At 42.9% G+C, this 27,044-nt stretch overlaps 2 protein-coding genes and 1 long non-coding RNA gene across 4 annotated transcripts in view; 2 read left to right on the forward strand and 1 right to left on the reverse strand.

The window, feature by feature from the left end:
- stard13b (StAR-related lipid transfer (START) domain containing 13b) overlaps nt 1–13,741 on the reverse strand; it is a 60,423-nt gene extending 46,682 nt beyond the window's left edge. Inside the window, exons 1-4 of one of the 2 annotated variants that reach the window (XM_034605174.1) lie at nt 13,389–13,741; nt 10,915–12,009; nt 4,489–4,632; nt 3,237–3,383 (exon numbers count right to left, since the gene is read on the reverse strand). In XM_034605174.1, coding sequence (XP_034461065.1) covers nt 3,237–3,383; nt 4,489–4,632; nt 10,915–11,886 — 1,263 coding nt within the window. In that variant the 5' untranslated portion in view covers nt 11,887–12,009; nt 13,389–13,741. The remainder of the gene's footprint in view (nt 1–3,236; nt 3,384–4,488; nt 4,633–10,914; nt 12,010–13,388) is intronic. The other variant, XM_034605175.1, reaches the window with a different exon arrangement.
- LOC117773351 lies at nt 132–13,043 on the forward strand. The gene is made up of 3 exons (XR_004615910.1): nt 132–143; nt 10,800–10,805; nt 12,913–13,043. It is a non-coding gene; the product is annotated as an uncharacterized LOC117773351 (long non-coding RNA).
- A 9,257-nt stretch (nt 13,742–22,998) lies between the features above and the next one.
- On the forward strand, nt 22,999–26,238 carry hdac12 (histone deacetylase 12). Its single transcript, XM_034604053.1, has 9 exons — nt 22,999–23,361; nt 23,440–23,583; nt 24,413–24,572; nt 24,656–24,852; nt 24,949–25,099; nt 25,295–25,411; nt 25,494–25,636; nt 25,746–25,821; nt 25,857–26,238. Exons 1-8 carry the CDS (start codon nt 23,272–23,274, stop codon nt 25,767–25,769), a joined length of 1,026 nt encoding a protein of 341 aa, XP_034459944.1. The 5' UTR covers nt 22,999–23,271; the 3' UTR covers nt 25,770–25,821; nt 25,857–26,238.
- The last annotated feature ends 806 nt before the right edge of the window (nt 26,239–27,044 follow it).

Below are 27,044 nucleotides of genomic sequence, written 5' to 3' on the forward strand. Positions count from 1 at the left end.
GCAGCCTGAGATCCTCTGGTGAAGCGCTGGTAGCCATTTCATTTCATTACAAAGGCTGAAAACCAAAGGAGACAGAGCCTTTGCCGTGAGGGCCCCTGCACTAGCAGAATCTGTTCCCGGTTTTATCTCTCTTCTTAAGACACGTCTCTGTAAAAAATATTTATTTCGTTACTCTGATTGTTGTAAAGCACTTTGTTACTTGTATTGAAAAGTGCCAAACAAATAAAGTTATCATCATTATCCTCACATTTGAGAAGTTGTGAATGTTGAATGTATTCAAATACTCCATGGATTTAAGATATCCGCCTCAGAAGAGTCAGACAAAGTACTTTTCTGTTATAATTAAAGGTTAAAACTTGAAAATTCCTTGTGTTACTTTTTTGGGACTACATTGTAGTATAAGCCCCGTCATGCAGGCTGTTGACAAAAGGTGCAAACCACCCTGTTTGATTCACTGTGTACGTTGTGATATAAGGAGCAGACAAGACAGAAATCACATTCCAGTTAAGATTAGCTCTGCCTGCATGATGTGCGGCAGATTGACGCAGATATGAGGAACATTCCACTTGTGTTTTTTTTTCCCACATTGTACAGAGGCAGCAGGGATTCAGGCAGGTGCCAAAAAACGTCTACCAGATACTCCCATAAAACATCTCTGGTCCGGGCTGTAACTGCCGGTTCAAGCAGGGAGCACTGGCCCGCACACTGGTCCGGTTTATTCTTAGTCTCCGAGGCTGCGATTCAATCTGCATCGCATTCTCGCTCACCTGCTGTCTTAGGCGTTTCGGTGCAGAGCTCTTATGTAAGAGGGCCCAGAGGAGGAGGCTCCTCTCTGAATGTGCAGAGCTGCTCACATGTCGATTCATCAGATTTCTGTCACGTCGGAACCGGCGGACAAACTTAAAGGAACAGTCCGACGTGTTGGGTGAGATTATATTTGTAGATGGAACCCGGCTAGCTGTTTCCCCCTGTTTCCAGTCATTACGCTAAGCTAAGCTAACTTGCTGCTTCAGATTTTTTCAGACGGATATGAGAGTTATGTCAATCTTCGGATATCGGTGACATCTTTGTCTGCCACAAAATGAATAATTACCAAAAACTTGCACTTATTTCACGTATTACACGTTAGACTTTATTTTCTATCTTCAGACTTCAGAGCTCCCAAGAAGGTTATGTTTAAACTACATTCATTGTTTGTTTGTTAGCAGGATTACGCAAAAACTACAGAGTGGATTTTCCCAAGATTTGGTGGAAGGATGCGGTTTGGGTCAGGAAAGAACCCATTAAAATTTGGTGTGGATTGGTAATTTCCAAGTGAATAATTATGGATCTTAATGAAAAATCTGTCACATTTAGTGCACTGATATTTATGAGTGGGTGCAATTTATAATAATGGATCTCATGAATTGAAATATGGTTGATAAAAGGGACAGAAATCAACAGTAGCAGTGTGGTGCACCTGAAATTCATTATTTTGTAGCCTAATAAAAACATCCTATAAATCATGTAATCATCAAACAGCCCGGAACATGTCACCACTTCGTATAGAATGTGATCTCATTACACTCAATGTTCCACTGCAGCCAAAATACTCTCGTCTTTAGCATATGTGAACATTCCCAGCTGTCCCTGAGCCAAGTTTTAACCTGCGCCGCTGTCACTTTCAAGAGATAGTTATGGCTTCCACAGAGGAGACAGGTGGCGTCTACTCCGAGAACCGAAACTTCATTTCATCTAAAGTATCAGAGCCTACAGACAAAATAATCTCCCTTTTGACTCTCCAATCTAATTATGCTCAAACCCGTCTCACCCCAATCTTTCCAGTAGCCCCTCAGTGTGGTTCCAGTATCCTGCAGTCCACAGAATACACTCCATGCTGTGGCTTCATGGAGGTAGCTGAACAAAACAAAACTATAACGTGACATAGAACTAACATCACAATGTAACACGATGCCCAGATTTCATTGAGTTATATTGGAAAATATTTGTGATTGCAGCTTTTTCTCTTATGAGCAGGTTGTTTGCCGTCGAGCCGCAGCCGGAGCACAAAGCACAAGCTGAAAGGCTTTGAATCCAAACCCTGCCCCGCATTCTGCAAATCTCTCAGTTGTCTGTTTCTCTTAGGGCGGCTGAATGGTGACATTTATATACTTGGTCCAGCAGAAGTGGGCGCTGCTTGTTTAAGAATGCCTAAGCCGCCTCGTTCCCAACACAAACCTCAAATATTTACAGATGTAGATTGAAGAAGAGGAGTCACACCGGAGAGAGAGCGTCAGAATTTCAGCTGGTGATTAATTTGTTTTAAAAAGTGACCTAATCTGCTACGTGTTGTTTTTCTTCTTCTTCTTCTTTCAACACAGTGATAGTGATATAAGGATTAAATATGAGATGGTGAAATTTAAGTTTCACAGTGTGACTTTATTCATGAAGGAAACTGATAAGAAAGCTTATAAAAAATATTGTGTAAGAGGATAAATCTCTTTCGCAGATGAAGTCATTCTGTTTTTCTTTTTTAAATCCATTGTTTATCAAAAGAAAAACCTCCACTAGAACTGAAATGACGCAGCAGTGCTTTCCTCATCAACACCGCTGTGGTGCCTTTGAACGAGGCCCTTAACCTCGGAGCTGCTCAGGGGCCAGTGGATCAGACGGAGGTGAAACTGAGCAGCTTCCAGTCAGCTCAGTGAAACCGCCTCGAATAAATAAATGATTAAAAGATGCGTAAAAAAACCTAGAACATTTAAATTGGATCAAGAAGATGATGAGCATCTTTTCGAGAACATAAATTAAATTAAAATATCTCGTTAAATAAATCAAATGAGTCACACAAGCCGTTGTTCAATAAACTAAATACTAGTCTGACAAGTCTGATAGAATTGAATTCATTTCAGATGAAACTAATTTACAGATGTGTATAGTGCAATCATAGGATGGAGACAACGTGAACCTTTCCCAGCAAAAGCAAGAACTTTGAATAAGCAGGGAGACACAGAGGAAGTAAACAGATCATGGCAGTAACCCAAAAAATACTAAAGCCAGATTTGAGCTGAAACACAGAAAAATGTGCAACCAGTTGTGCAGCCAAAGGATTTGAGCAGTTCACAGGCTTAAAGATGAGAACTGGACCATATTCCTGTACGAAGCAAGCACTGTGATATTTGTATGATTGTACCTGTGTGATTTCTGAGAATGTGTTAGATGCCTGCAGGCAGCCTGTGATTGATCGAGAAACCTACCGTCTTCTTGCTTCTTGCTCTCGTTCCCACTGAGGCGCTGCGAGGAGCAGAAGATCCGGCTCGGCTCGGACATTCCCCTGGGCCGGGTCGTTGGAGAACCAGGTCGTTCGGGGTTCGGTGGAGAGTGGACTTTGAAACGGCACCGCACTGCAACAACATCACATCAACAATCAAGACGGGGTCTGTCTCCGAGTGGTCTGAGGAGACTGGGACAGGATGGTCTCAACGGTGGCCAGGGGAAAAGAAAACAAGAGGCTGAGGTCAACGGCTGGGGAAGTGAAATCTCCAGTCTCGATTCAGCTCGACAGAGGCGCACAAAGGAGCCTGTATGTGTGGATCCTCTTTGGAGAGGACAGAGATTATGACCTTGTCAAATATCCCCAGTAAAGATGTCTTGTCTTGCCCAGTCGCCTGTCATTAGTTAAAGCAAGTAATAGTGAATGCCTGGGATGGTTATGCAGATGCCTGGGAGGCATGTGAGCCTCTGTCATCCATTCCTAATGGACCAAATCATACAAACTCCCTTCCGACACAACGGCTCCTCTGTGCCGCGCATACATGTTTAACGCCAAAGAGCACTTTTGTTCCCGAATGCTAACTCTGGAGGGATATTTCATGTAACACGCCACCATGAGAAGAGCCCTGTTTTAGTTTCATGGTCGCGGTCACAGCCTCAGAAGCACAACAGCTGTCTGTTCCTGCCGCACCATTTCCACCAGTCTGCCGCTCTGTAGACTCCAGTATCACGTCTGAGAGCTGCAGATCGACATCATAAAAACAGCTCAGTGAGACACTGTAAGATGTTCTGACAAAGCCCACAGTGTCACGCACACACACACACACTGTATCCACATACCTCACAAGTCCCAGTCATGGGAGAAACTCACATGAGATCCACACAATGCCTTCCACACTGGGTTTATGCATTAACACCGCTTCATTTGACTGTTTAAATCTAAATCTGACGTGCAACACTCTTTGTTTTCAAAGAATGTCCAGGACATAAAATTCTGCTGAACACCTGTTGCTTACAGGTCCAAATAATCCAAAGGGATTTTCTCTGCACAGTGCAAAGTAAATTGATTCAGTGAAGTTTAAAAAGCATGACCAAGTATGCGGCATACGCTTCACAGGAATGTGTACAGCACAGGGACCGTGACAGTGCACGCACCATTTGAACCTCCGCAGTCCACACGCTGCTTTATAAAAGGACGTGCTGGTTGATGCCAGGGCTGCGAGAACACACGCTCACCTGTTTCTTGCGGGCGGTGCAGGGCGTGTTGGAGGGAGACGAGCTCGCACTCAGGGCCTCCTCGATGTCCAGGTTGAGCTGGTCCAGTTTCCACATCAGCTGGCTCATTGATTCTGACCAGGGAGACTTGACCTGCGGAGACTCCTGTGGGTAATCAGGGGAAGAGGAGACAAGCTGCCCTGTTAGTAGAGAACTGACTGAGGGGATTTCTCCCAATTGTCAGTGTTTGTTGTGAATTCAAGCTCAAATATTCAGTTTTCATTATATTAACAGTTTTATCACACAAATACCAGTATTTCTTTTTGTATTTTTAATTTTATTTCTGACTGTTTTTCCTCAAATCTATTTTTTACAAAGCATTTTTGCATCATTGAAAGTGGCTGCAAACAAGTAACAGCTATAATAAAAGATAAAGCGTTGCCTTAATAAATCACCTCCAATATAGATAACACACTAAATGATGCACACACACACAGTGCCACACACGGGAGTTTTCAGTTATTAGTTTGAGGTTAATATCAAGTTGAGCTGTTGACGCGTCATTAAAAATCCCTTGGCATCTTAATGCTTCAGCTCCTCATCGTTAAAGAAAAATATTATTCTTTTTTATTTCAAACATGCAGTAAAACCAATGGGGAGTGTAATCAGGTTCATTAGTTTGTCCAGTGATCAGCTGCCATCTTTGTCAGACCTATTGGACACACGAGAGCTTTAAGGTAAGACAAGAGCATCTGTCGATTCACCGCTCTGCCCTAAACTCAAACCAGAGCTACACGCAAACCCCCAAAACAGTATCTTGTAAAATTGCAGATGCTACAGTGCCGCTGCCACACATGGAAATGTGATCTCCTCAGACGCTTCTCGGGGTGAAAGAGCACAGGAGGAGGGGTCCAGACATGTGCGCCATGCAGAGCATGATGGAATTCCCTGCACCGGGGCTTTCACTGCTCCCCCGAGACACAGTGCATATAAATAGGCCATCTTCACACAGACAGGAGCTGTGTCTGAGGATCTGGAGGTCCAGCCCCATAAATCAGCAGGATACACCTCAGTCACTGAGGCATAAATTAACATAGTTAAGATACATCAGTGTGTGTGTGTGTGTGTGTGTGTGTGTGTGTGTGTGTGTGTGTGTGTGTGTGTGTGTGTGTGTGTGTGTGTGTGTGTGTGTGTGTGTGTGTGTGTGTGTGTGTGTGTGTGTGTGTGTGTCTTGCCTAAAGTCCTGGAAAGGGTCACATGCTACAAACTCCTCAACAGCATCATTGTAGCCTCGGTTAAAGAATCCTAGCATGAAATCCCAGAAATATCAAGTAGCGACTTTTCTGTAAAATTTCTCTTGTAAATTAGGTTAAACAACATCATGTGTTTCCAAGGAAGCTCCTCCTGCAATATGACTGCTACAGGAAGTCACTAATTAGGACCAACAGAGAAATTTGGCCCAGGAATTGGACTTTTCGGATCATCCTCGTCCTCCAAGAACAGAAATTCAACATCACCAACCACAGGATATGACCAGTACATTTGCAAAACTGAAGTTTGCGTCAGGAGACAATATTGACGACATTTCTGGTTCTCTTCCTCCCCCCTAAGAAGTAAACAGTGTCAATATTCAAGTGAAGCATGACGTTATAGGAGCTGTCATCATGACTGATTTAACCACGACCACTTACTGTATCCGAGCAAGACTGTATACGTGACTGTATAAGTGAAATGGAAAATCCCTAACCACTCATTACGGCTGCTCCTTGATCGTCCCTCTGAAAACCATCCAGGCTTCATTTCTTAGTTTATATATTTGATCAATTTGACAGATTCCAGAGATACCACCATGTGATAACCCCAACATATCAGATACATCTGTGTTTCCACAGTCAGGGGTCTTTTAATGTTGATTGTCTCCAACTCAATTTAAAACTGACCCGATCACCCCCCCCCCCCTCCCCCCCGAGGCGACGCATCACCAGCCAGAGCCAAGATAAACGGTGGAAATCAGCCGAAAATACAAAAAAAAAAAAACATTAATTAAATTCCTGGAATTAAAAAAGGGAGTCCTGATGACTGCCAGTCACTACTGAATCATTTCCGTTTATTACATCAAGCACAATCATTTCATTGACGACCCCCCCACAATGTCTTGGACCAGGCGTCGTCCCTGAGAGACGGGCTTCAGTAGTTCAGTAGTTTCATCGATCATAAAAATATGATAAAAAGAGAAAGTGGAATAGAAATCTTTGGTTTGGTTCCATATGTCTCTGTAAATGATCCCTGACATGTTCCTGACACTGTGGCCCATGTCAGTAATATGCCTTTCTACATTTGCGAATATTAACATCTTTCCACGAGCTGCAAATCATTCTCCATGAGGCAGAACATTTGAATTACATCAGAAATTATGCCGCTGACCGACTTATCATATGATATTTTATGTTCTATTCATTCTCGCTAAATTATGAAGAATTAAAGGTCTAGACACCAGACGCTCCCTCCACTCAGCTGACCCTGGGTGGTCAGCTGACTGGCACTGGGAGAAAGTGGCTTTTTCCCTCTCAATCCCTGAGGAATGACCTAAGTCTGGACAATCCCCTGCTGACCCCTGAAGCCTGAGGGGTCACTCGGGGTCACAGAGAGGACCGAATGAAAGCTTCCCTGCTCGGTGTCGTCATCCTCCTTCCACCAGGGAGAGTAAAAAGTTTGACAGTAAGTTTCCACAGCTCAATCTCCTGTGTCTGCCAAACGTATATATTAACCGACCTAATGGTGATGTCCACACGCGAGACCGAGACACTCCAGGAAACAGGTACAAGACATCACCAACCAGATGCTAATGAACATGTTACAGCTTCTCCTGTAACAGGTGATGCAAGGATGAGGTAGATGAACCTTAACATGATACTAGACAACCAGATAAAGATTTGGTCTGGGAAATGGCCACATGTACGTGCGAATCATAAATACTTGATGAAGCATTTCAGTTAGGACAAAGCTCGTATTTATTAACCTGAGGGAAACATGTCCCTCATGATTAACGAACCACAGCAAATTGGAATTAAAACTTTGTCCGTCCTCTTGATCCAGTGCCACACAAATCCTCATGTCGGCACCTCAGCGGCTGAACGTTCCTGCGTCTAAAGTCGAGAGCGAGACTGACTGAGCTGTTGTGTAATGAGTAAAGAAGCGATATGATTTCAGTTAAAGATCTGGAATGAGTTTCTGCGATGACAAGAAATGATACTGCAGAGACAGAGGTTGACTCTGAGCTTCAGTCAAAGCATGTTCACGTGTGAAAGTAAGATTTTAACTTTTCGAATCCAGAGCAAAAAGCTGAGGTGCATTGATCTCCTTAATGTTTGTGCGAAAAGAATCTTGATATTTTAAACCTAACAAATGAAAATATATAAGAAAAAGGAAATAAAAGTGGACTAATTAACCATGGGAGTCAGAAACAGATGCCCGGGCCAAATCTGGAACACATTCACGCCGTCTCTTTTCAGTGACATCCCCACAAGGTGCAGCTCAGGAATGTGGCCACTTCCACACAGAATGAGACAAATTCCACAGAAGGCTTGACGCTCAAGTGAGACACTACCCTTGATTCATCCCTCTGTGCCTTTTCCCTCTCGATCCCGGGCCCGGCAATTGTGCGAAGCCCTCCGCACCATGGCAACTGGGCTTGGTATGAGTCAATCCCTTAGATAAATGCATTAATGTTATCTTCTACAACAAAATGTGAGCCGGCTATAACTTTATCAGCGCAAATTGGCCACATTGAAAAGCCCAACACTGCGGCTTTGACATGGAAATGAGGAGTTAAGTGTGTGAGCTCTGGGCTCGGTGCCTGGTCTGCGCCACCCACAGAGAGTGCCAGAGATCACCATGGAGGTTTCCAAATGTAGCAGCCGGTCATGCGAAAGGGCAACGGCTACCTGGCTACTCATGAGGAATAAATTACAGTCCTGATATCCTGCAATGCAAGGACACACAGAGTGAGCTCAGTCATAACTGCAGAAGAGGAGAGACGGATGAAGAAATGTGTTTTAAAAGGGGCATTTAGTCACTCGACTTTAATCACCCAGCTCAATGATGCAGGCAGGGCCGGGAGTCCTGAGCCTAAACACCGTGCATACAGTGCCCTCATATGGTTAATGTTCACAACTACATCCAGGGACGAGCGCAGGAATCCTCTGTGTGAGTTTCTGCATTTAAAACTAGACTGAACCTTCAGCTTGGAGAATCTGCACTCATGTATTTTTTATTCTTCTTCAGTGAGACCATACTTCTCTAAACCTACATCATTCAGTCATTATTTAGATAAACTGAAGATAATAAAAGCTAAGCACCAAGTAAAGCACCTTGTAACTGTGTTTTGAAAGGTGCCATACAAATAAAGTTTTATTATTATTATAATTATTACAAATATTAAAGAAGGTTTATTGTCAAGTACTGAGGTCCCGATAAGCAGCGATGAAACAGAAACACTAGAATCTAAAAACTAAGCAGAAGCAGCAAATAAATACAATGAAATAAAAACAATAAAACAAAAGAATCTCAAACTAAACAAGGATAAAAACACTGTAAATTTAAAAGGTGTAAATGAGTGTTGATAAATCATTTGCTCTTATTTGGCTTCTTTCTAAGCACTTTCCAAATTTTGGGTGTATATTCTATCTAGCATGTATATATTTACAGTATATACATGTGATTTAACCCTGACATGAAAAGACAGTGTACATTCAGTGTCAGACTATAAAATAAAAACAAGCAAAGGGAAGCAAGGCTGAATAAAACAGCTCGTTTTTTTCCTATGAAATCAATGGACTTCTGTGCTTTCCAGTCCGCCGGCTGAAATGTTAGACTTTCTCAGAGTGATGTCCGCCGTGTGATAACAGAGCGTGGCTGGTGTGACACCATGAGAAGCAGCGACCTGCTGTCTTTTGATAATATTTACAACAGGCTCCCCGGATTCCCTGCATTCCTCCGCCCTTCTCCAGAACAACCCATTCAGAGCAGAGTGTCCTCCTGCACGTAGAGCCGGCATCACCTCGACATCGTACCCGACAGACACAGAGGCTAATCTCCCCCGACACTTTGCTCTACCCTGTTGACACCACTGTTTAGACAAGCATGTGCAACGGGATATCTTCCCTGCAGCTGTAACGGAAAACAAGTCTGAATGGATTCGAACATATGTATAAACGTGAAACTCAGTAAATGGGCAGTAAAAAAAAACGGAGGAGAGAGGTTAGAGGATGGTTACAACCAAGGTCAGAGGAGAGGTTGTGTGAAAAGGAGACTTAAATGTGCCTCGACTTGTTGAGGAGAAGGGAGACGCTCGGTAACGTAAAGCCGATGCAGCCGGGCAATGGGCTCTGTCAAAACACCGCTGCCTGCCGAGGGAGTGAGGAGAAAGAAGAAGGCTGTGTGCATTCCTGCTGGATCTGTGCTTCACCAGAACAAATGTGACTCCTACACACTTCTACCAGCTATGTGTTATCTCACTGTGGGATGGTGTCAGCTGCAGGAAGCGGAAAGATATGCACCCTTGAGATTCTGTCTTGTTCTTCTATTGTAACTTATACTTCAAATCAATGAGCAAAGAAATCTGTATTTATATACAATGCATTTGTGCCTTTGCAAGTGCCTTTGATTGACTGACTTCACTTGTTTTTGATTCCATCCCTTCTTTAATTTTACGAAATAAAACATTTTATTTTCTTATTCGAACAAGCCCAAGTCCATATATTTTGACTTGAAATCCGATAAACACATTTTTGGTGAATTAATGTGGTAAATTTACATATGTGCAAGTACATAAATTGGATAGAAGTTGGAAATGGGATTTTTCATGTAGCACAAATTCATGTGATTTATTGGATTTATGTTACATGATATATTAAAGTGATATGACATGTGTCAAGCCTTTGACTGATTTATTGTATTCATTTAAATGTATTGTTAATTTATTCCTTTAATGTCTTTGCACCACGAATTCTTCCCCCTCTTCAATTTTACATTCTAAAACGATTTTCTCAGTTAAAAAAAAAAGATTTTTACTTCAAATACGACATATTTTTTGCACATGTGGTAAACTTGTGTGTATGTACGCAAGTGGTTCTCTGACGTGATGGAAACAAATGCTCGTGAGATATTTCACATTACACCAGATGTGAAAAGATTAATCCCACGTGTTTATAGGAACAAAATGCATGTATCACAAATGCATGTGTAGTATTTCACATGTGATTTATTAAGGTTTTATGATATATGTTTTTAAAATGTTGGTCTCATATATTTCTAATGATATAAATCTTTAGTTTTTTGTATACCTCCCTCGGGCCTTCAAATATCTTGTTTACTTTCTTTTCAGGAAACAAGTGATTATACAAGATTGTTTATTGTTGTGGTGGTTTTAGATGAATAGCAATATACCTCCTTACTGCTGGTTTCCTCCTCTGCTTCATGTCCGTTGCTTCTGTGATCGGCTTCTGCTCGGGAACTCACGGCTCCTCTCCTCTTCGGTTTGGCTTTGCCACTTCTCCTGTGTCTGTAACTGACATGGAGCTCTCTACTCTGAGGCAACTCTGGGAACACGTCATCGTCGTCGTCGGCGTCGTCGTCACCGTCATCATGACCGTCCTCCTCATCCTCCTCATCCTCCTCTGGTGAAGACGCTCCATCATCAGAGCTCTCGTTGGCGAAAGCATGGTTTTCGGTGGCAGAGGCGCAAGCGTTGTCGGAAAAGGTGATGGAGCTCAGTTTGTGCTTCACAATGCGCGGGAGATCCAGGAATCTCCGGCCTGAATCGTAGACGGGTGCAGGGACAACAAGGGGAGCAGTGGAGTCTGGGCTGAGGATGGAGCACGTGTCCCCTGGAGGTCGACTCACGTGGCCATTTGAGATTGGCTCTAAATTCCTGATTTCTGTTTTTCCACATTCACAGTTCGAGTCCAGTGTCTGACCAGTCTGATGATGAACCGCCTGGTCCGACTGGCGTTCTGCGACAGGTACAGGAAGTGGAGAGTCATAGCAGCAGTCTTCATTTGAGCTAGGTGAGGTGAACACAGTACCTGCTTCATGAACCTGACCTGAGGCCAGCGGACTGTGGTCCAGAAGTGCGCCTGCAGGAATCACTTGCTGAGGCTCCTGGGAGCTCAAAGCCTCGGGAAATTCAACGTTGTTACCGCTGACAAAGGCGAAACTCTTCTTCAGCTTGGTTCCGTCTTGATCCGACACCAACAGCGAGCGGGTTTGTGCTCCAAGGGGACGATCATCCCCTCCGTGGTCCGGTGAGCCGTTTTCTGTGCCGTTTTCTGAGCACGACTCCTGCGTTGAAAAAGCGTGTGATCCTAAAACTGTCCGAAACTGACGTCCCTCCGAATTCACCACAGGTGGGATTTCCATTTTTGTTTGATTCTACAGTTTCTCATAATTCAAAACATAAATCCACAGGTATTTGTGCTTGGTGTACTGGACGGCCATTTTTTTTAAATCCAAGATGCTCAGTCAAACCACGCGGCAGATGACCTGAAACAAACAAGAGAGGGAAATATGTGAATGAAATGAAATGAAACAGAGGTGAAGATTATTCCCACAGACCAACAGTAAAAGCAGAGCAACAAAGATCATACATACTCCTCCGGTTGTTCCCATATGTGTGAGTATGTTACCACGGTTTTAACATAAAGCTTCTAGATCCGGCTCGGAGCAGCTCTGTTTGCCATCCAGCCGAGAGTTTGCTGCGAGAATCAACATTTGGATCAGGCCGGGCTGTTCAAGTCTGGATCTGTTTCACACATGATCGTGGTGACATCACTGCACGGAGGAATCTGAGCGCTCTTCCCCAGTAGGTGATTTACAACACGCTACACCTTTCATCAGGACACGAGATGACGGTGGTTAACGTCCCACTCACCCCTTCATCAGCCCCCCCCCCCTGAAACAAACCTTGGACGGGTCTGAGACATCCGAAGTACAAAAGGATAAACAAACAATTGCAATGCGGCGTCGAGAGATTATCACCGGCTTTCCTCAGGAGACGTTTTCAGATGGGACAACAGTGCCGCTGAACCAGGAAACTTACAAAATAAGGATTGACCTACAGGAGACGATTAACATGTTTTCCCCTTCACGATTTGAAAAGCAAAACTCTCAAAGGTGCAGATTGAATCTCTGCAGATTGGATCACTTGAAAATGATCTAACGTTTCAGAATACCTGATAAAAATGCTTTTGATATTGTTTGTAACTTTGCACACATGGCTCTCTGCTGTGAGAAAGCTGCACTTGGCAACTCCTTCACCGTGGCCTTGAGACTCTTGACACACACCGACACCCAGGAAAAAAAAACCCCACAACTATACGCAAACACAAACTTTCAGCACACGAGCAGATAAAGCAGCTGAGACAAGGACAACATCTAACTCTGAAGACAAGTCTGGCACAATGACAGGACAAAGCATGCATACAGTATGCGTGTATTTGCAAGTCCATACAGAAACATTACATAATGAGTAAATTAATGCTGTTTAGAGCCGGTAAAACCTACCCTGACACGGTGAGTGTGAACTGAGTGAACAGGAGATTAGGGCTCCTTCCAAGAAACCCCTCTTTTTAAAAAAAGGCTATGCAAGGAAGGTCTCATTATTCCCAGAAGAATGCAGAGCAGATTTGAATGGAGGGAAGAAGTCACAGTGAAAATGAACTGAGGGAGTTGACTGGCAGGGCAGGACGACAACTTACTCAGAAGGAGTGTGGGTGGGGGGGAGCCTCCTGTTCTGGAGAATTTTAACAGAAATGTCCTGAGCGAGTCGTCTCACGTAGGGACAACCGGTGTTGTAACGCTCTCAACTCGAGTCCAGAGAAATTGAAAGTTTTTTGAGGGGAAGAGAAAATGAAAAATCTCACCTGCCGAGTGGAGGAGTCGCCTGTGTTGTCCCAACAGTGTCACTGAGACCATGGCACCACAGTGACAGAGAGGCCGGTGGTTCCTGGAAGAGCAGAGAGGGTTAGACACCCCCTCACTGAGCCACACTTATGTCCCCATAGGCCTATTCTGCTAAAAGGCAAGCTTGTCATCACAGCTCGCCCCCCCACCCACCCCCCTGCTCTTGTGTGTTTCCCTGGGGCCTGTAGGAGTGTTCAGCTACCAGTGACTAAACCATTCAGAATATGCGTAAGAGCGAGCAGAATGTGTACTTGTTGGGAGATGGAGAGGGGCGGAGAAATGAGAGGGGGGAGTGTATGTGTGTGTGTGTGTGTGTGTGTGTGTGTGTGTGTGTGTGTGTGTATGTGTGTGTGTGTGTGTGTGTGTGTGTGTGTGTGAGAGCGGGGGGGGGGGGGGGCTTGTATCAGTGGCTGGCACTGTAAAAGAACAAGGTGAAATGGGTTTCTCACAAACAGGCTATGTGAAGAATGGCTGACTTCACCGGGGCCGAGCCGAGCGGGAGCAAGATGAACCGCCGGCCGTGACCCGACGCTTTAAAGCACAGGGCCCAGGAATGCTTTCAAGTTGGAGGGGAGAGATGTGAGGTGATTTACTGAGGCATATTACACATAGATTGAGATGATCTGTTTGGGAGAGGAGTATGACGCTGAGCTGAAAACCCAAAACACGTTTCCTCTGCTTTTTATTTGCCACAACTTGGGAAGTAAGAAATCTCTATCGCGGGTTAATGTGCGGCTTATGACTTTATAAATCCTGAACTAAGAGGATGTCAGCAAACAAAAATCAGGAAATAGTCAAAGGGACATAAGTAGTATTCATGCAAAAAAGCAAAAATGTTAAAGTGTATAGGAAGAGCCGAGCACACAACATAAAGAGATTGTGTGTGAAAACGAGTGAAAGTGAGGGATGAGCATGGAGAGTAAACACGAAGGGGGCATGTCTGAGCATCTGCTTGCTCATTGGCTTGAGGACTTGCTGTTTACGTGGCTCCTGGGCTCCCTGATAAGACAGAAGCGCTGCGGAAAGAATCTCACAGTTCGCACTCTGGACATTGTCCCTGCCTTTATGCCGCGGCGGGATTCATTCCCCTCTTTTGTTAATTCCGCTTGTTCTTTGAGTCTCGTCAGCAGGGGCGAGGTGGTGGAGCCACGGTCACAAATCAACCCTTGGACTCAGAGTGACCTCTGGCCAGGGGCGAGAAAACGAGTGCTGACTGACTCATTCATAAAAAAGCACTTTGAAATCTGCCAGTGGTTGTCATTCTCCCTCAGCAACGAACGTCCTAACTTCCTTCTTCATCTTTACAAATGAGCTGTAGCTTCTGCCTTGAGCTTATTAAAACAAAAGATGATGGATTAAGCGGAGATCCCCGTCACTGAAGCCTTCTGCGTAATAAAAGGAATGCAGTATGCAGGAATTATTTTTCTGACAAAACTTCAGATGCGAGACATTGAAGGCAGATATGAATTCTGATGTATGCACAGCAGCCGTGTAACAGGTATAAAGCCCCGTGTTTGAGCAGGGAGATAAGGCATGAATGCAAACTTAATGTTTCTCAATCTTTGGTCGGAGTGAGTGACATTCCTGATGTCCTTGCTGCATATCTGTGTTTACATTCCTGCTATTATATCAATGTTTGCATGGAAATGTTACTGAATCTAAAGTAGAACAACTCAAGTCCCAAAACGTCCCAGATGACCCAACTCTTCTAAATCTGTTCATTTATTAAAAAGTTTAAACCAGAAGATTAAATATCTTAAAACTCCAGATCCACATTTTTATTTGGAGCTGCACCAAATTGCACACACTCACAAATATCACTCTCGTAAGCAAGGCTGCTTTTTCTTTTTTACCATCAATAATTCAATGAAATCAATAAAAATGTTGAAAAACCTCCTATCTGGCAATGTTAGAGAAAGTGAAAGAGAATTCCTGGATCCACCAAATGATGGGTTCTACCTTGGGTCCACAAAAATAATGGAAGTCAGTCCAGTAAACAACCACAGATGAAAAAATAAGCTTCTCGGTGGATGTAATCATTTTTTCGTGTGTAGTTTGTGCTCACACTGATACAAACCAAACACGACTCTGGAGCAAGCAGCAGAAAATGTGTTGTGGTGTTTGTACCCAAACAAAAGGTGTGCAGGTCCATGCGAATGAGAGAAAACAATTGGGGGAAAGGTTGGAAAGAGAAACAGTTGACAAGAGGACAGGAGCTATCGGGAAAGCAGCAGCTTGAATAATTGGCTCCACCCACTGAATAGCAGCCTTTTCTGCGCCCGCTGCATCTGAGCTGTGGAGGTGAACAGTCCAAGGCCGTTTGGGAGTGAGAACAGTCTGGCTCGAACACAGCTGGATGTTCTCACCAGCTGTAACCTGGCAGAACCCGTTTGCCCCCCGATGCAGAGAAAAGAGGCAGAAACAGCCTTGTTTGTGTCACTGCAAGAAAAACACAGACTTTGCTTCTGTGGGGGGGAGAAAGTTCGAATGAGCACCTGGAGCAGGAGGAAATAAAGGAGAGCAAGGTTTTCACTTCACACTGGCCAAGTCTGGTAGCATCGTCTCTGAGCTTCAGTAAAGTTTGATAGACTTTTATCATTATTGTTCCTATGGAGCGTCATTTGCAGTTTCAATGTGGCTGTAAGTTTTAAGGATTTGATTTCAATATCACTTATCTAGAGTGATACTATTCTGTACAATTACAGTAGTGCTTTGAGCTCAATGCTACTGTCGGCATGTTAATGTGCTGATGTTCAGAAGGTGTAATTACCGCATTTACCATTTTAGCTTAGCACGTCAACATTTGCCTAATCCAAACTTCATGGGAGTGTCAAAGCAAGATGAAGTAAACTTTGGACCTGGTGACTGGAGAAGACGAAAAGTTAGGCGATCACTAATATTAATACAGTTCATCCTGATTGAATGATTGGACTGAATTTAACTACAGACCATAATAGTTGAGATATTTTGCTCAAAACTACAAATTTGAACCTTGTGGTGCAGACACAGAAAGGTCGGAGGTTCATCCTCTGGGGACCATGAATGCCGACACTTCCTGGCCGTATAAAGGATTCCTATTGAGATATATCCGTCTTAAGTGTAACATCAAAACCACAGTTCTGTGATTCTCATGGCGTTGATTGGTGGAATTAGTTCAGAAATAGAAAGGAACCTTTTTAAGGATAGATAAAATCGATGCTACATGCACAAACAAGTCATTTGCTTGTTTCATTTCATGTTTCACAGTCTCCAGATTTGTGTGGACTACATGATCACTTTGTTTTTTCTTATCGTACTTTTTGTTGCCTGAAATATAATTACGATTATAAGGAGATTCAAATTCCAGTTTTTGAACTTTTATACCTACAGTCATAAACGTCGAGCTGTGTTGAATTAAACGGAGACAACACGAGGCTTCCTGCTGCCACTCACCGCTATGACAACTATGTCGAGACAGGACCTGGGGGACGCGGACGTGCTGCCAAGGAAAACTACCAGAGACGGAAAGAATACCGAGGCCCAGGAGAAGATCCGCTCAGCAGGCGGAGACGCTCAGTGCCAACCCCTCCAGAAAGAAGCAACTGCGACTGTAAGAGGATATTACTGTTTGTTTTTGTCTGATTCCTCAGTGCGATAAGAATGATCATTTCTCAGTCCGTTCAGCATGAAGAGCGCATAGAGGCCGACAGTGACAGAGTTCATGAACCACTCACTAAAGAATTACATCACCTGAGGCTACAAAAAATACTTTTTTTCCAATAAATGATCATTATTTTCTCAAACCAGGCAAAAAATTATCACAATGTGAATTAATTAAATAAATTTGATATATTTTTGATTATCTTCTGGTGTGCTATTGTTAAAAACTTGGTATAAAATATCACAGTTTACCAAATAACAAACTGACACGAGCTTGTGCAAGATATTGAAGCCCCGAAGAGCAGAACACACAGGCATCTGCTACACTGCAAAAGTGGAATCACTAATAATTACTAAATTCTCACTTTTAATAAATATATATATTTTTTTACCATACATGGATGTTTGAAGGGTTAATTTTTTACTCTCAACCCAGAAGAGAATATATATATATATATATATATATATATATATATATATATATATATATATATATATATATATATATATATATATATATATATAACATAGGCACACAGGGTTCTCAGATGGAATACAATTAATCAACATCAGTGTGAAATGAACTACCTAAAATGAACATCTTGAAAAAAAAATATTGAAAGTGTAGTGGGGAGTCGTCCACCTGAATTCTGTGCATTAATACAAATAATGTAAAACGTTCACCAGAGATTTAACGTGTCATTAATTCAAGTTCAACTCACTCGGGAAAGTTACTGTAAATCCAACCACGGAATGTTTGATGTTCTGTGAGGATATTTGTTTTACAGTGCACGAGGAGACACACACATTCTGCTCTGTCATCCCCCCCGTCTCTTCTCTCCCTCTTCTCCCTCTCATCGGTATCAGCGCGGCTGTCAGGACGGACACGCTGAAGTGCCTGTGGTCTTCACATGGCACAGTGAGACTGAAGTCAGGGGCAGGGAATGGAGCCGTGCAGCTGTGTTGCTCAAACATGCGGCTGTATGCTCACAGGTCGGTTCTGCCAGAAGTGCAACATGTTATTGCTGCGCAGGACAAGAGTGAGTCTGTTGAGATCCCAAAGATTGACAGTAGAAGAAATTCTGCTCCTGTAACACTGATAATATTCACTGCCTAATGCATTCACATCAGAAAGACAGTGTGTTTGTCGTAGCATGAAAATCTACTTTAGTGCTTTTCCTGCTGTTGCGTTCAGTCGTCTTATGTAATGTGGACAGTTCCCGGCTGTAGAAAAACAGGCGAGTACACTACAAAACGTAAACACCATTAGAAAACATTCCGATAATACCACAGTCTGACTCAATATCTCTGCAGCGTTTTCGACTCTCCTACAGATTCCCAGCATTCCACAGACCCCGGGCAGATGTTCTGTGTTATCACTCCTCTCTGCAGTCTCACTCTGAGATTCAAACCCTCACAGGGCTGGTGTGTGTGAGCAGAGATAAGGGCCTCACATGATCAAACCTTGTGTCCGAGGTTGTTCAGGTGTAAATTCAGGTTAGTTATAAACTGCTCCTTTAAGTGTCTGGGAAAAAAATTCATGGATATTTGCCCATAAAAAAAGAAGCAAAAGTCACACTACAGAGGTCAAAATACAGTAGTTCTGCAACAACTCTGTTGTGTAAGAGAGGAAAAAATGTTCAGGGGAAAAGTCCAACTTGGGTTAAAGATAAAAGGGCAAAGTCACCTCATGTTATTCTGTATAATGTGATATACATTCAAATTATATCCACCAATAAACTTCCCCTTAATCCATATTTTCATCTGATTGAGGAGTGTTGCATTCAAAATGGTAAATTAATCCTCAAAGAACAAATGTTTTGTTTGTTTGTCTGTTTGCAGGACTACGCAAATAAATACTGGACGGATTCCCACGGAACTTGGTGGAAAGATGCATTCTGGGTCAGGGAAGAACCCATTGACATTTTGCTGCAGATCTGAATCAAAGGGCGGATCCAGGATTTAGTTTTTCTACTTTCTTGCGAGATAGGATTGAAATTTATGTGTGTGTGGAGTTTGGAGCAAATACAAATCTGGATATAGTTCATTTTAATGTGGTTTCATAAGGGGACTGTTAAGCCTTGCGCTCAAGTGAGTGACATTCTTCAATGGTCAATAACATTATCTACAGTCTATTCAGTATCTTAAGAACTCATCACACCTTTTGTGTGCAACTGTTCCTGTGACACCAGATAACAACTTTTGTCACAACAGCGCCGGCTGTTTATCGCACAACAGCCGCACGACAAGAGGCCAAATGTTAGTGATCCCCCGTCAGCTCATTCCTAAATAAAGACAAGAAGATGTCATTTCCAGTGATAATGATGGGGACATGAAAACAGCCACTACAATGATGGTGACTCATATGATTCCACAGGCTTGTCTCTGCAGCTTGATTATAGGAGGAGCGGCGTGGACGAGAGGTGAATCAGCTCTTAACCTTTCATGTGACCGGCGGATCTCACAGGGACGAGGCAGCAGATACACACACACACACACACACACACACACACACACACACACACACACACACACACACACACACACACACACACACACACACACACACACACACGCACGCACGCACAGAGTAGCTACAAATTAATTCACTTCAACAACAGCCCCTGTCCTCACCTGCTGCAACACGCTCTGCCAGCACTCGCAATCAACCACTGAATTCCTTCCGCTCGGAGTTGTGAGGTGGGGGGAGAGGACGGGGGGTTTGTGGGCTCCGTGTTGTGATTGTGATGTTGTGTAAATGACAGATGTGTTCGAATCCACTGTCTGATGCCCGCCCCCCACCCACCACCCCCATCCCCCTCCCTGCCAGGGGTTGGACAGCAAACACGTTTTCTTCCAAGAACTTGAAAAGACATGCCAAGATGACAGGGCCATTCAGCGATGATGGGGTTGTTCATTTTGGTTGAACACACATTGCGTGCAGCATGACATTGATCCCAACCATGTGTGAAACTAAGAAATACAATGTATGGTCCAACGGTTTCTTAAAGCCAAGTCCACCTGTGGTTGTACTTCAATGCTACTTTCAAAGCATGAAAATAATATTTAGTAATAATTGAACTGCTATTTATGACAACGCGGTGCTGGCAGAGAGGGAAACTGTCTTCGGTGGGCTCAGCTTTTACTTTGCCTGATAAGAGACGAGGAACATCGGATCGGAGCTGAGCAGTTGTCAGCTTCTTCTTTTGTCGTTGGTAGGAATGAGCACAGCCGCCCTGCAGCAGCCGGCTGCTCGCTCACAGCTGACTCTCAGCCGGAGACTCTCAGCAATGAGGCCGCTCTTTATTCCACATTAAACACTAATATTCAACATTAAACTATGATAATGTATTTGCAAGTTATAACTCTGACTACGGATCAGTTTGTTGATCATTTTTAAGAACTTTCTTTGCAGGTTTAGATGTTTAAACGTGGTGTTACTGCTGTTCCAGGCTGCCACTGATTTTAATATGCTATAAAACGATGTTGCCAACATATCAAAGTAAAAATCCAATGTGCATTAACTTTTCATCATTGCATCTGTGTCTCTCACTGCATGTTGATGCAGTCTGCATGTGAAGTCATTTGGAAAGTTTGCACTGGAACAATTATTGATTTATTGATTAGTCGATCAACAGTCGGTAATTTGGGATCGGTTCTGATTTATAACTGATTTATCATCCCTCCGCAGGAGAATATTTACTTGTTCTCTCACTTGAGTCTTTTTGGATCTTTCATCAGCAAAACAAGTTAAAATGTCATCTTGTTTTTTTCCCATAATTTTAACATTTTATAGAGAGAAAAGTTGAATTGACTTTAATTATATCCCAACAATAATGGGGATTTGACCAAAACTGTGCAGATATGATGATGTTCACTGTGAAGGATTATACAACTCTAAATTTAATTTCATGCATGAGTCTGCTAATAAATCCTCATAATTAATACAACATAAATGATACCGTAGAAAAAACAGAAGTGGGGTTTGCAAAATTGAGAGAAACACAGAGGCTGAAGCAGAACAGAATCTATATGTTAATAAATCCAAATAACCTTTGTTTACTGCACAGAGAGACTCAATCCGCCTGCCAGGATACATTTGAGTCTCTGATTTGAAAAGAGAGCCTCCTCTCCTCCCTCGTCTCTTCCTGCTCAAGTCAGTAATTGATTTTAGGTCTAATCTCTTCTCTGTAGGAGGCGACTCCTCCTCTGCACCTGGGGCCAGCGCTCTTGTCTTTTTTCTTATCTGCCTGAGAGTACACTAGTCCCTCCCAGTGGGGGCTGTACTAATCCCTATCCTCACACACACACACACACACACACACACACACACACACACACACACACACACACACACACACACACACACACACACACACACACACACACAGGAGAACCCCTGAGCCGACTGTACACCAGACAGTGCCTTGAGGAGCCTGCCAGCGATGTAAAACAGACAGATGGAGAAGCAAAACCAGACACAATACCAATTTCAGTGCGGTGATATGAAAAAACTGGTGTCAATCTACAGCGAGAAAATATTCAACCCCTAAAACACCAAAGTGTCAAAACTCTGGACATTATAAAAACAAACCTGCACACAGGAGAATACAGGAGATCTGGGTAAATGATTAGAATCACATCAGGTCCCCTTCCACAGAGTCCACTGTCACTTTGAACTGTCACACGTGGGTTTGACGGGAGCGACACTATTTCAGCGAGAGGCCATAAATGATCCTGTGTCATTGTGATTACCACAGTCACAGCACACTTCAGCTTCACAGGAGGGGAGTTGACAGTGACAGCTGCAGGGGGGGGGGACAAAGAGAGAAACTCCAGTGAATGCAGAGGAAAACAACTACTCTCATATACTGTAAATATACTCGAAAGGGTGAACCCTTTGTCACGGGTTGAAAAGTTGTACATTTTCACTGTAAAAGCAGCTTTAATGATTACGAGGGGGAAAAAAACTGACAGTACAGATTGAAAAGAGTCTCATTTGCACCGGGTCGGAGCTTGGAGAGAAATGTCTGCAGAGAAAATTGGATTGGACAGCAGAGCGTAGAAGAGAAAGGAAAAATGATTCTGTTAACAGAAGAGGAGGTTGCATTCAAATCAAATAAACTGTATGAAGAATGTGTATTGTAGTTTGTACCAGTGTGCTGTGGTGTCCTGACTCTGACAAAACAAGGATCTGGATTGTGTGCTTCGACAGATGCAGCTCACAGGATAAAGAATAAAGATAAAGAAGATGCACCTGAGACGCCAGAAGAAAAAGACGTGGATTAAAAAACAGACGACGTAGTGACCTCTTCCAGGTCACAATCAAAGAGCTTTGAATGGAAAGTAGTACGGATGATAACACACATTTTGCTCATTTAAAAGTTTGGTAAAAATGTGAGTTTTATGTAAAGTGTCTAATTGGACAAAAGAGAAACAAATGCTTTGATGCTTACTGAATAACAAGAGTATAGCCTACTAAGTATAGCCGGATATAGTGGTACATCTACATTTCAATCAGAGTAATAGATGTTTTCTGAGTTTGCTCATGTTGTGACTTTTTGCATGGCACGTGTCGATAAAGGTTCAGTGTGGAGAATTCAGTGACACCTAGTGGTGAAGTTGCATGTTGCATCTAAACACCCCTCACATCACCCTCCACTTCCAAAGGCAGAGAACCTGTGGTCGCCTTCAGTTGTCATAAAAACTCAAGAGATGTTTAGTTTGTCCAGTTTGGGCTACTGTAAAACAAACATGGCGGCCTCCATAGAGAGGACCTGCTCCTGAAGTATTTAAATATGAAGGGATCATTCTAGGGTAAAGAAAACATCAATTTGTATAATTACACACTAATGAAAACATAATTAGGATTATTTAATATTCAGTTTCTGCCAATAGATCCTTTCACCTAAATCTTACACACTGAACCTTTATATTAATGAAGGTGCTTTCTTAATTTTGCACGTGCTTTTTTCTTATTGCATGTGTTGTCTTACCTTGCAGCTCTCTCGGCCCCCACAGTAAACAGAGAGAAGGAGGTGGACACCCCTGACTACGCCTCTGTGTCACATCCACTCCACGACAGCAGGTGGCAGCAGCGGAGAGGGGGGGGGGGGAGAGAGACACACTCTCAACATCCGTAAACAAACCAGGACGTTTATGATGGAGATGCACGTTTCCTGACCTCAGTGGTTCCTCAGAGAAATGACGGGATCAAAGCGGATGTTCTTGAAAGGAGTCGCTCGCTGGCTCGGTGCAGACTTCGCCTCCTGCAGAAGTTTCCACGCAGAGACAGTAAGAACTTGTAGTTTGGTTAAAGTGTGTGTGTGTTTTATTCCTGTAAGTTACAAACACTCACCTGGTTCCCCTCAGGTCAGACCCGAGTCCAGGGACCTTCCCATAATCCACCACGCAGGGTACGTGTGCGACCTGCCCCCGAACCACAGCTTCCCCATGAACAAGTTCCCCCGAGTGTTACACTTTCTACTACAAGACCAGGTCGTCACACACAAACAGGTGAGTCACTCGTTTCTATTGTAAACAAGCTGTGACCATGATGCTTGTTATTAAGAGATTACATGTCACCAGTAGTAAATATTAATTGAAGTTATTCCTGATTATGTGATTTTCCCAGTTTTTTTTGTGGAACCTCAAATGCAACATATTTTGCTGACTGTTGATTGGACGACACATTTAAATATGTGATCTTGGTTATCAATTAATTGACTAATCAATAAAAGAAACGATTTGTGGATTATTTGATCGAGAACTAAAAAAAATCTGTAATCGAGACTAATATAAGATGAGGTTGTGCTAGAACTTTCCAATATTAAAGAGTAAAACAAATTCGATACTGACACATATATTATATGTATTAAAAAAATAGGCATCAATTCCAAACCCTAATGACAAAGTCATGTAACTGAGGATTGATATTTTACAGTTTAACCATTAACATGATTATAAATAGTTAGGAATAAAATGATAACACATGCAACCAATTATATATAAATTGAATAAATATGGACAATATACATATATTTTTACGTAAAACCAAATAATGAATGTCCGTCATTTCTACTGTTTATTCTGCAAAAGAAAAGTTTTGATATCAGCAAACATGAACACAGACACAGATTTTTATGCGAAGGTCCAGTTTTAGCCTTTATTTATCGACCAGCTGATAAATCAGTCAGGCTCTAGTTTAGATTAAATGATTAATCAATCAATCGAGACAAAACTACTTGTAGATTCATTGATCATCAATAAAAACTGACATTATAAATTAGTGGGTCAGTGGTTGTACTGGAACTTGCTGTTAGTGTGATTTCCCTCCTCACAGTAGGTGTGGGTGCCTGAAATTGCCTCTGAAGATCTGCTGAGCCGTGTGCACACAGAAGAATACGTGACCAACTTCATACACGGGAGAATAAGTGAGAAGGACCAGCGGAAGACGGGCTTCTCCTGGAGTGAGGGCTTAGTGAGACGCTGTCGATATGAGACCGGTGAGAGGGAGATACAAGTCGCAGATGGATTCACAGCTTTGTGGAAATATCACCTCCTCATGACCTAGTTTCCTTGTTGCCAGGTGGGACCCTCCTCGCTGCTGAGGTGGCTCTGCAGAGGGGTCTGGCCTGCAGCACAGCAGGAGGAACACATCATGCTTTTCCCAGTTACGGTTCAGGATATTGTCTCCTCAATGATCTGGCTGTCGCTGCCAAATACCTGGTGGGCAACTCTTCACCCAGGAGGAAGGTTCTGATTGTGGATCTAGACGTGCATCAGGTACTCGTCTTTTTTTACTCTTTAAGATAAGAACAAGATGTTTAGCACTGTTTGTTTTTTGTTTGGAGTGAAACTTCCTTCTTGTGCATCCAATAGGGCGACGGCACAGCTTTCATATTTAAAGAGGAGCCATGTGTGTTTACGTTCTCAGTGCATTGTGGGAAAAACTTCCCCCTCCGTAAACAACAGAGTGACCTGGACATCAGCCTGGAGGATGGATTGGAAGACAAGGACTACCTCTCCACAGGCACGTTCACACAGGCCATAACAATCAATGGTGTTACACTCAAGTCGTTACTAAAGTTTTTTTTTTAAATGTTTAAAATGTGTATTTTACACATTTATTTTCTTTTTGCTGGTTTCAAAAGAGGTAAAAGCAAAAAACTGTTGTATTTAATGTGAGTAAACCATTAGCTTCCATGTCCGACGATGTTCTCAACAGTGGAGGCTCACCTTCCCCGGCTCTTGGATTCTTTCCGTCCAGACCTGGTCCTCTATGACGCTGGGGTCGACCCTCATCTGGACGATGAACTCGGGAGGCTCCGCTTGACTGACCACGGTGAGCGACACACACACATACACACACATCTACCCACAAATCATCTCTGGACTACTTTTGAATGACTCCGAGTGTCTCCCAGGGCTGTATCAGAGAGATCTGTATGTGATGAAGACTGTGGTGAGCAGAGGCATCCCTGCTGCTGCTGTTATCGGAGGAGGGTATTCAAGAGACATCGACAAACTGGCCCTCAGACACTCCATCGTCCACCGAGCAGCTGCTCAGGTAAAAGAAACACAACGGCTTAAACTGACTAATCTTTCAGTACAGAAACACTTAAAACAAAATGTGACGACTGGTTTAACTGAACATAATAATGTTCTTTATATTTCAGGTTTGGAGGGAGTGTGGATTGTAAAAACCTTCAAGAGGATCCTCAAAGTCTGATTCTTGCCAATATTAATATTTACCTCATGAAAGATCTGATGTGAACCAACACTTGCTTTGTATAGTCGAATTAAATACTGTAAATGCAACAGCATTACATTTTTACTGAGAATCGTGAAAAAGACAAGAGACGATGGACTTTTAAAAATTTGCAATTAACTCTTTGTACCGTTTTGAACTTTTTATGGTTTATTGGAACAAGATAGTTGCATTAAACGAACATGCTGCTTGTGCTAAGTTAATATTATCGTCCATCTAATATATCAACGTGACCTCATCTCAGGAAAGTTGGTGATCATGGTCGTTCAAGTCACTAAAACGTTGTTCAACTTGCTGTTTACCTCATCGTGACACTGCATCATTACCTCTGTGGTAGGAACAGTCTCTATAACCATTCAATATTCTGTTGTTGAATAATAAACTTATTGGTTTTCACTGAATTATGACACAGTCATCTATGTGAGTAAATGCAACACAACTGATGAATGAAAGTATTTAATAAGGACAAATAAACTCAAGAGGCATTTTACACCAGGTCACATGAGACATTATCGTACCAGTGTCACCTCAGAGCGAACACGGTTGGTCCACACACACTGTACTGACGAACATATGCACCGCCCTTGGCACGATGGATACAGAGAACCAGCAGGTTTCAAGTTTCACCTAAATCTGTCATTCAGCGACACCCAGCAGCGACATATTGGTGGTACAGTGCAATGATTATTCACAGTATAGGAGGCAGTCGATTCGCTGAAACACACACTCGTGGTATATTCAGCTTGTTACAAGACGAAACACAACTTTTACAAATATCGACATTGAGCACACACGTTGGCAACACGTTCTTTGAAACACACGGAGAATAAAACATCGAGCAAATTACGCAAATGTTTTCGGGAAGATGCTCTGCACGACCATGAGCTTGTTTTGCTGTATATTAGTGTTTATGATATATGAGCACCACCCAAATGTACAAAAACAGATTCTTTGTTAAGGAACGCGCAATTGTAAGACAGGCAGACACACGGAGTTAAAACAAAATCCACTTAAGTCAATGCATTAAAGGTTCAGCGTGAATGATTCAGGGGGATCTGGATATGGAAAATACTAATCCTGTTTTCGTCCACGGTCGCCCCGAACAACCAAACCAAACACCGACTCCAGAGGATTTTTCATGTTTTTCGTGTTACCTGAAGGCCACAGTGTCGGTTCTCCTACACATTCTTGGAACTGGAGGGTGAGG

Source organism: Hippoglossus hippoglossus, chromosome 13 (genome assembly GCF_009819705.1).
Source record: "Hippoglossus hippoglossus isolate fHipHip1 chromosome 13, fHipHip1.pri, whole genome shotgun sequence".
In the NCBI taxonomy this organism is placed as follows: Eukaryota; Metazoa; Chordata; class Actinopteri; order Pleuronectiformes; family Pleuronectidae; genus Hippoglossus; species Hippoglossus hippoglossus.

Bases quoted from the DNA above. Each gene is read 5' to 3' on its own strand.
- hdac12 (XM_034604053.1), top strand. From the start codon at position 23,272: ATGACGGGATCAAAGCGGATGTTCTTGAAAGGAGTCGCTCGCTGGCTC. The intron at 24,853-24,948 runs GTACTCGTCTTT...TGCATCCAATAG, and splicing joins TGGATCTAGACGTGCATCAG to GGCGACGGCACAGCTTTCAT. The intron at 25,637-25,745 runs GTAAAAGAAACA...TTTATATTTCAG, and splicing joins TCCACCGAGCAGCTGCTCAG to GTTTGGAGGGAGTGTGGATT.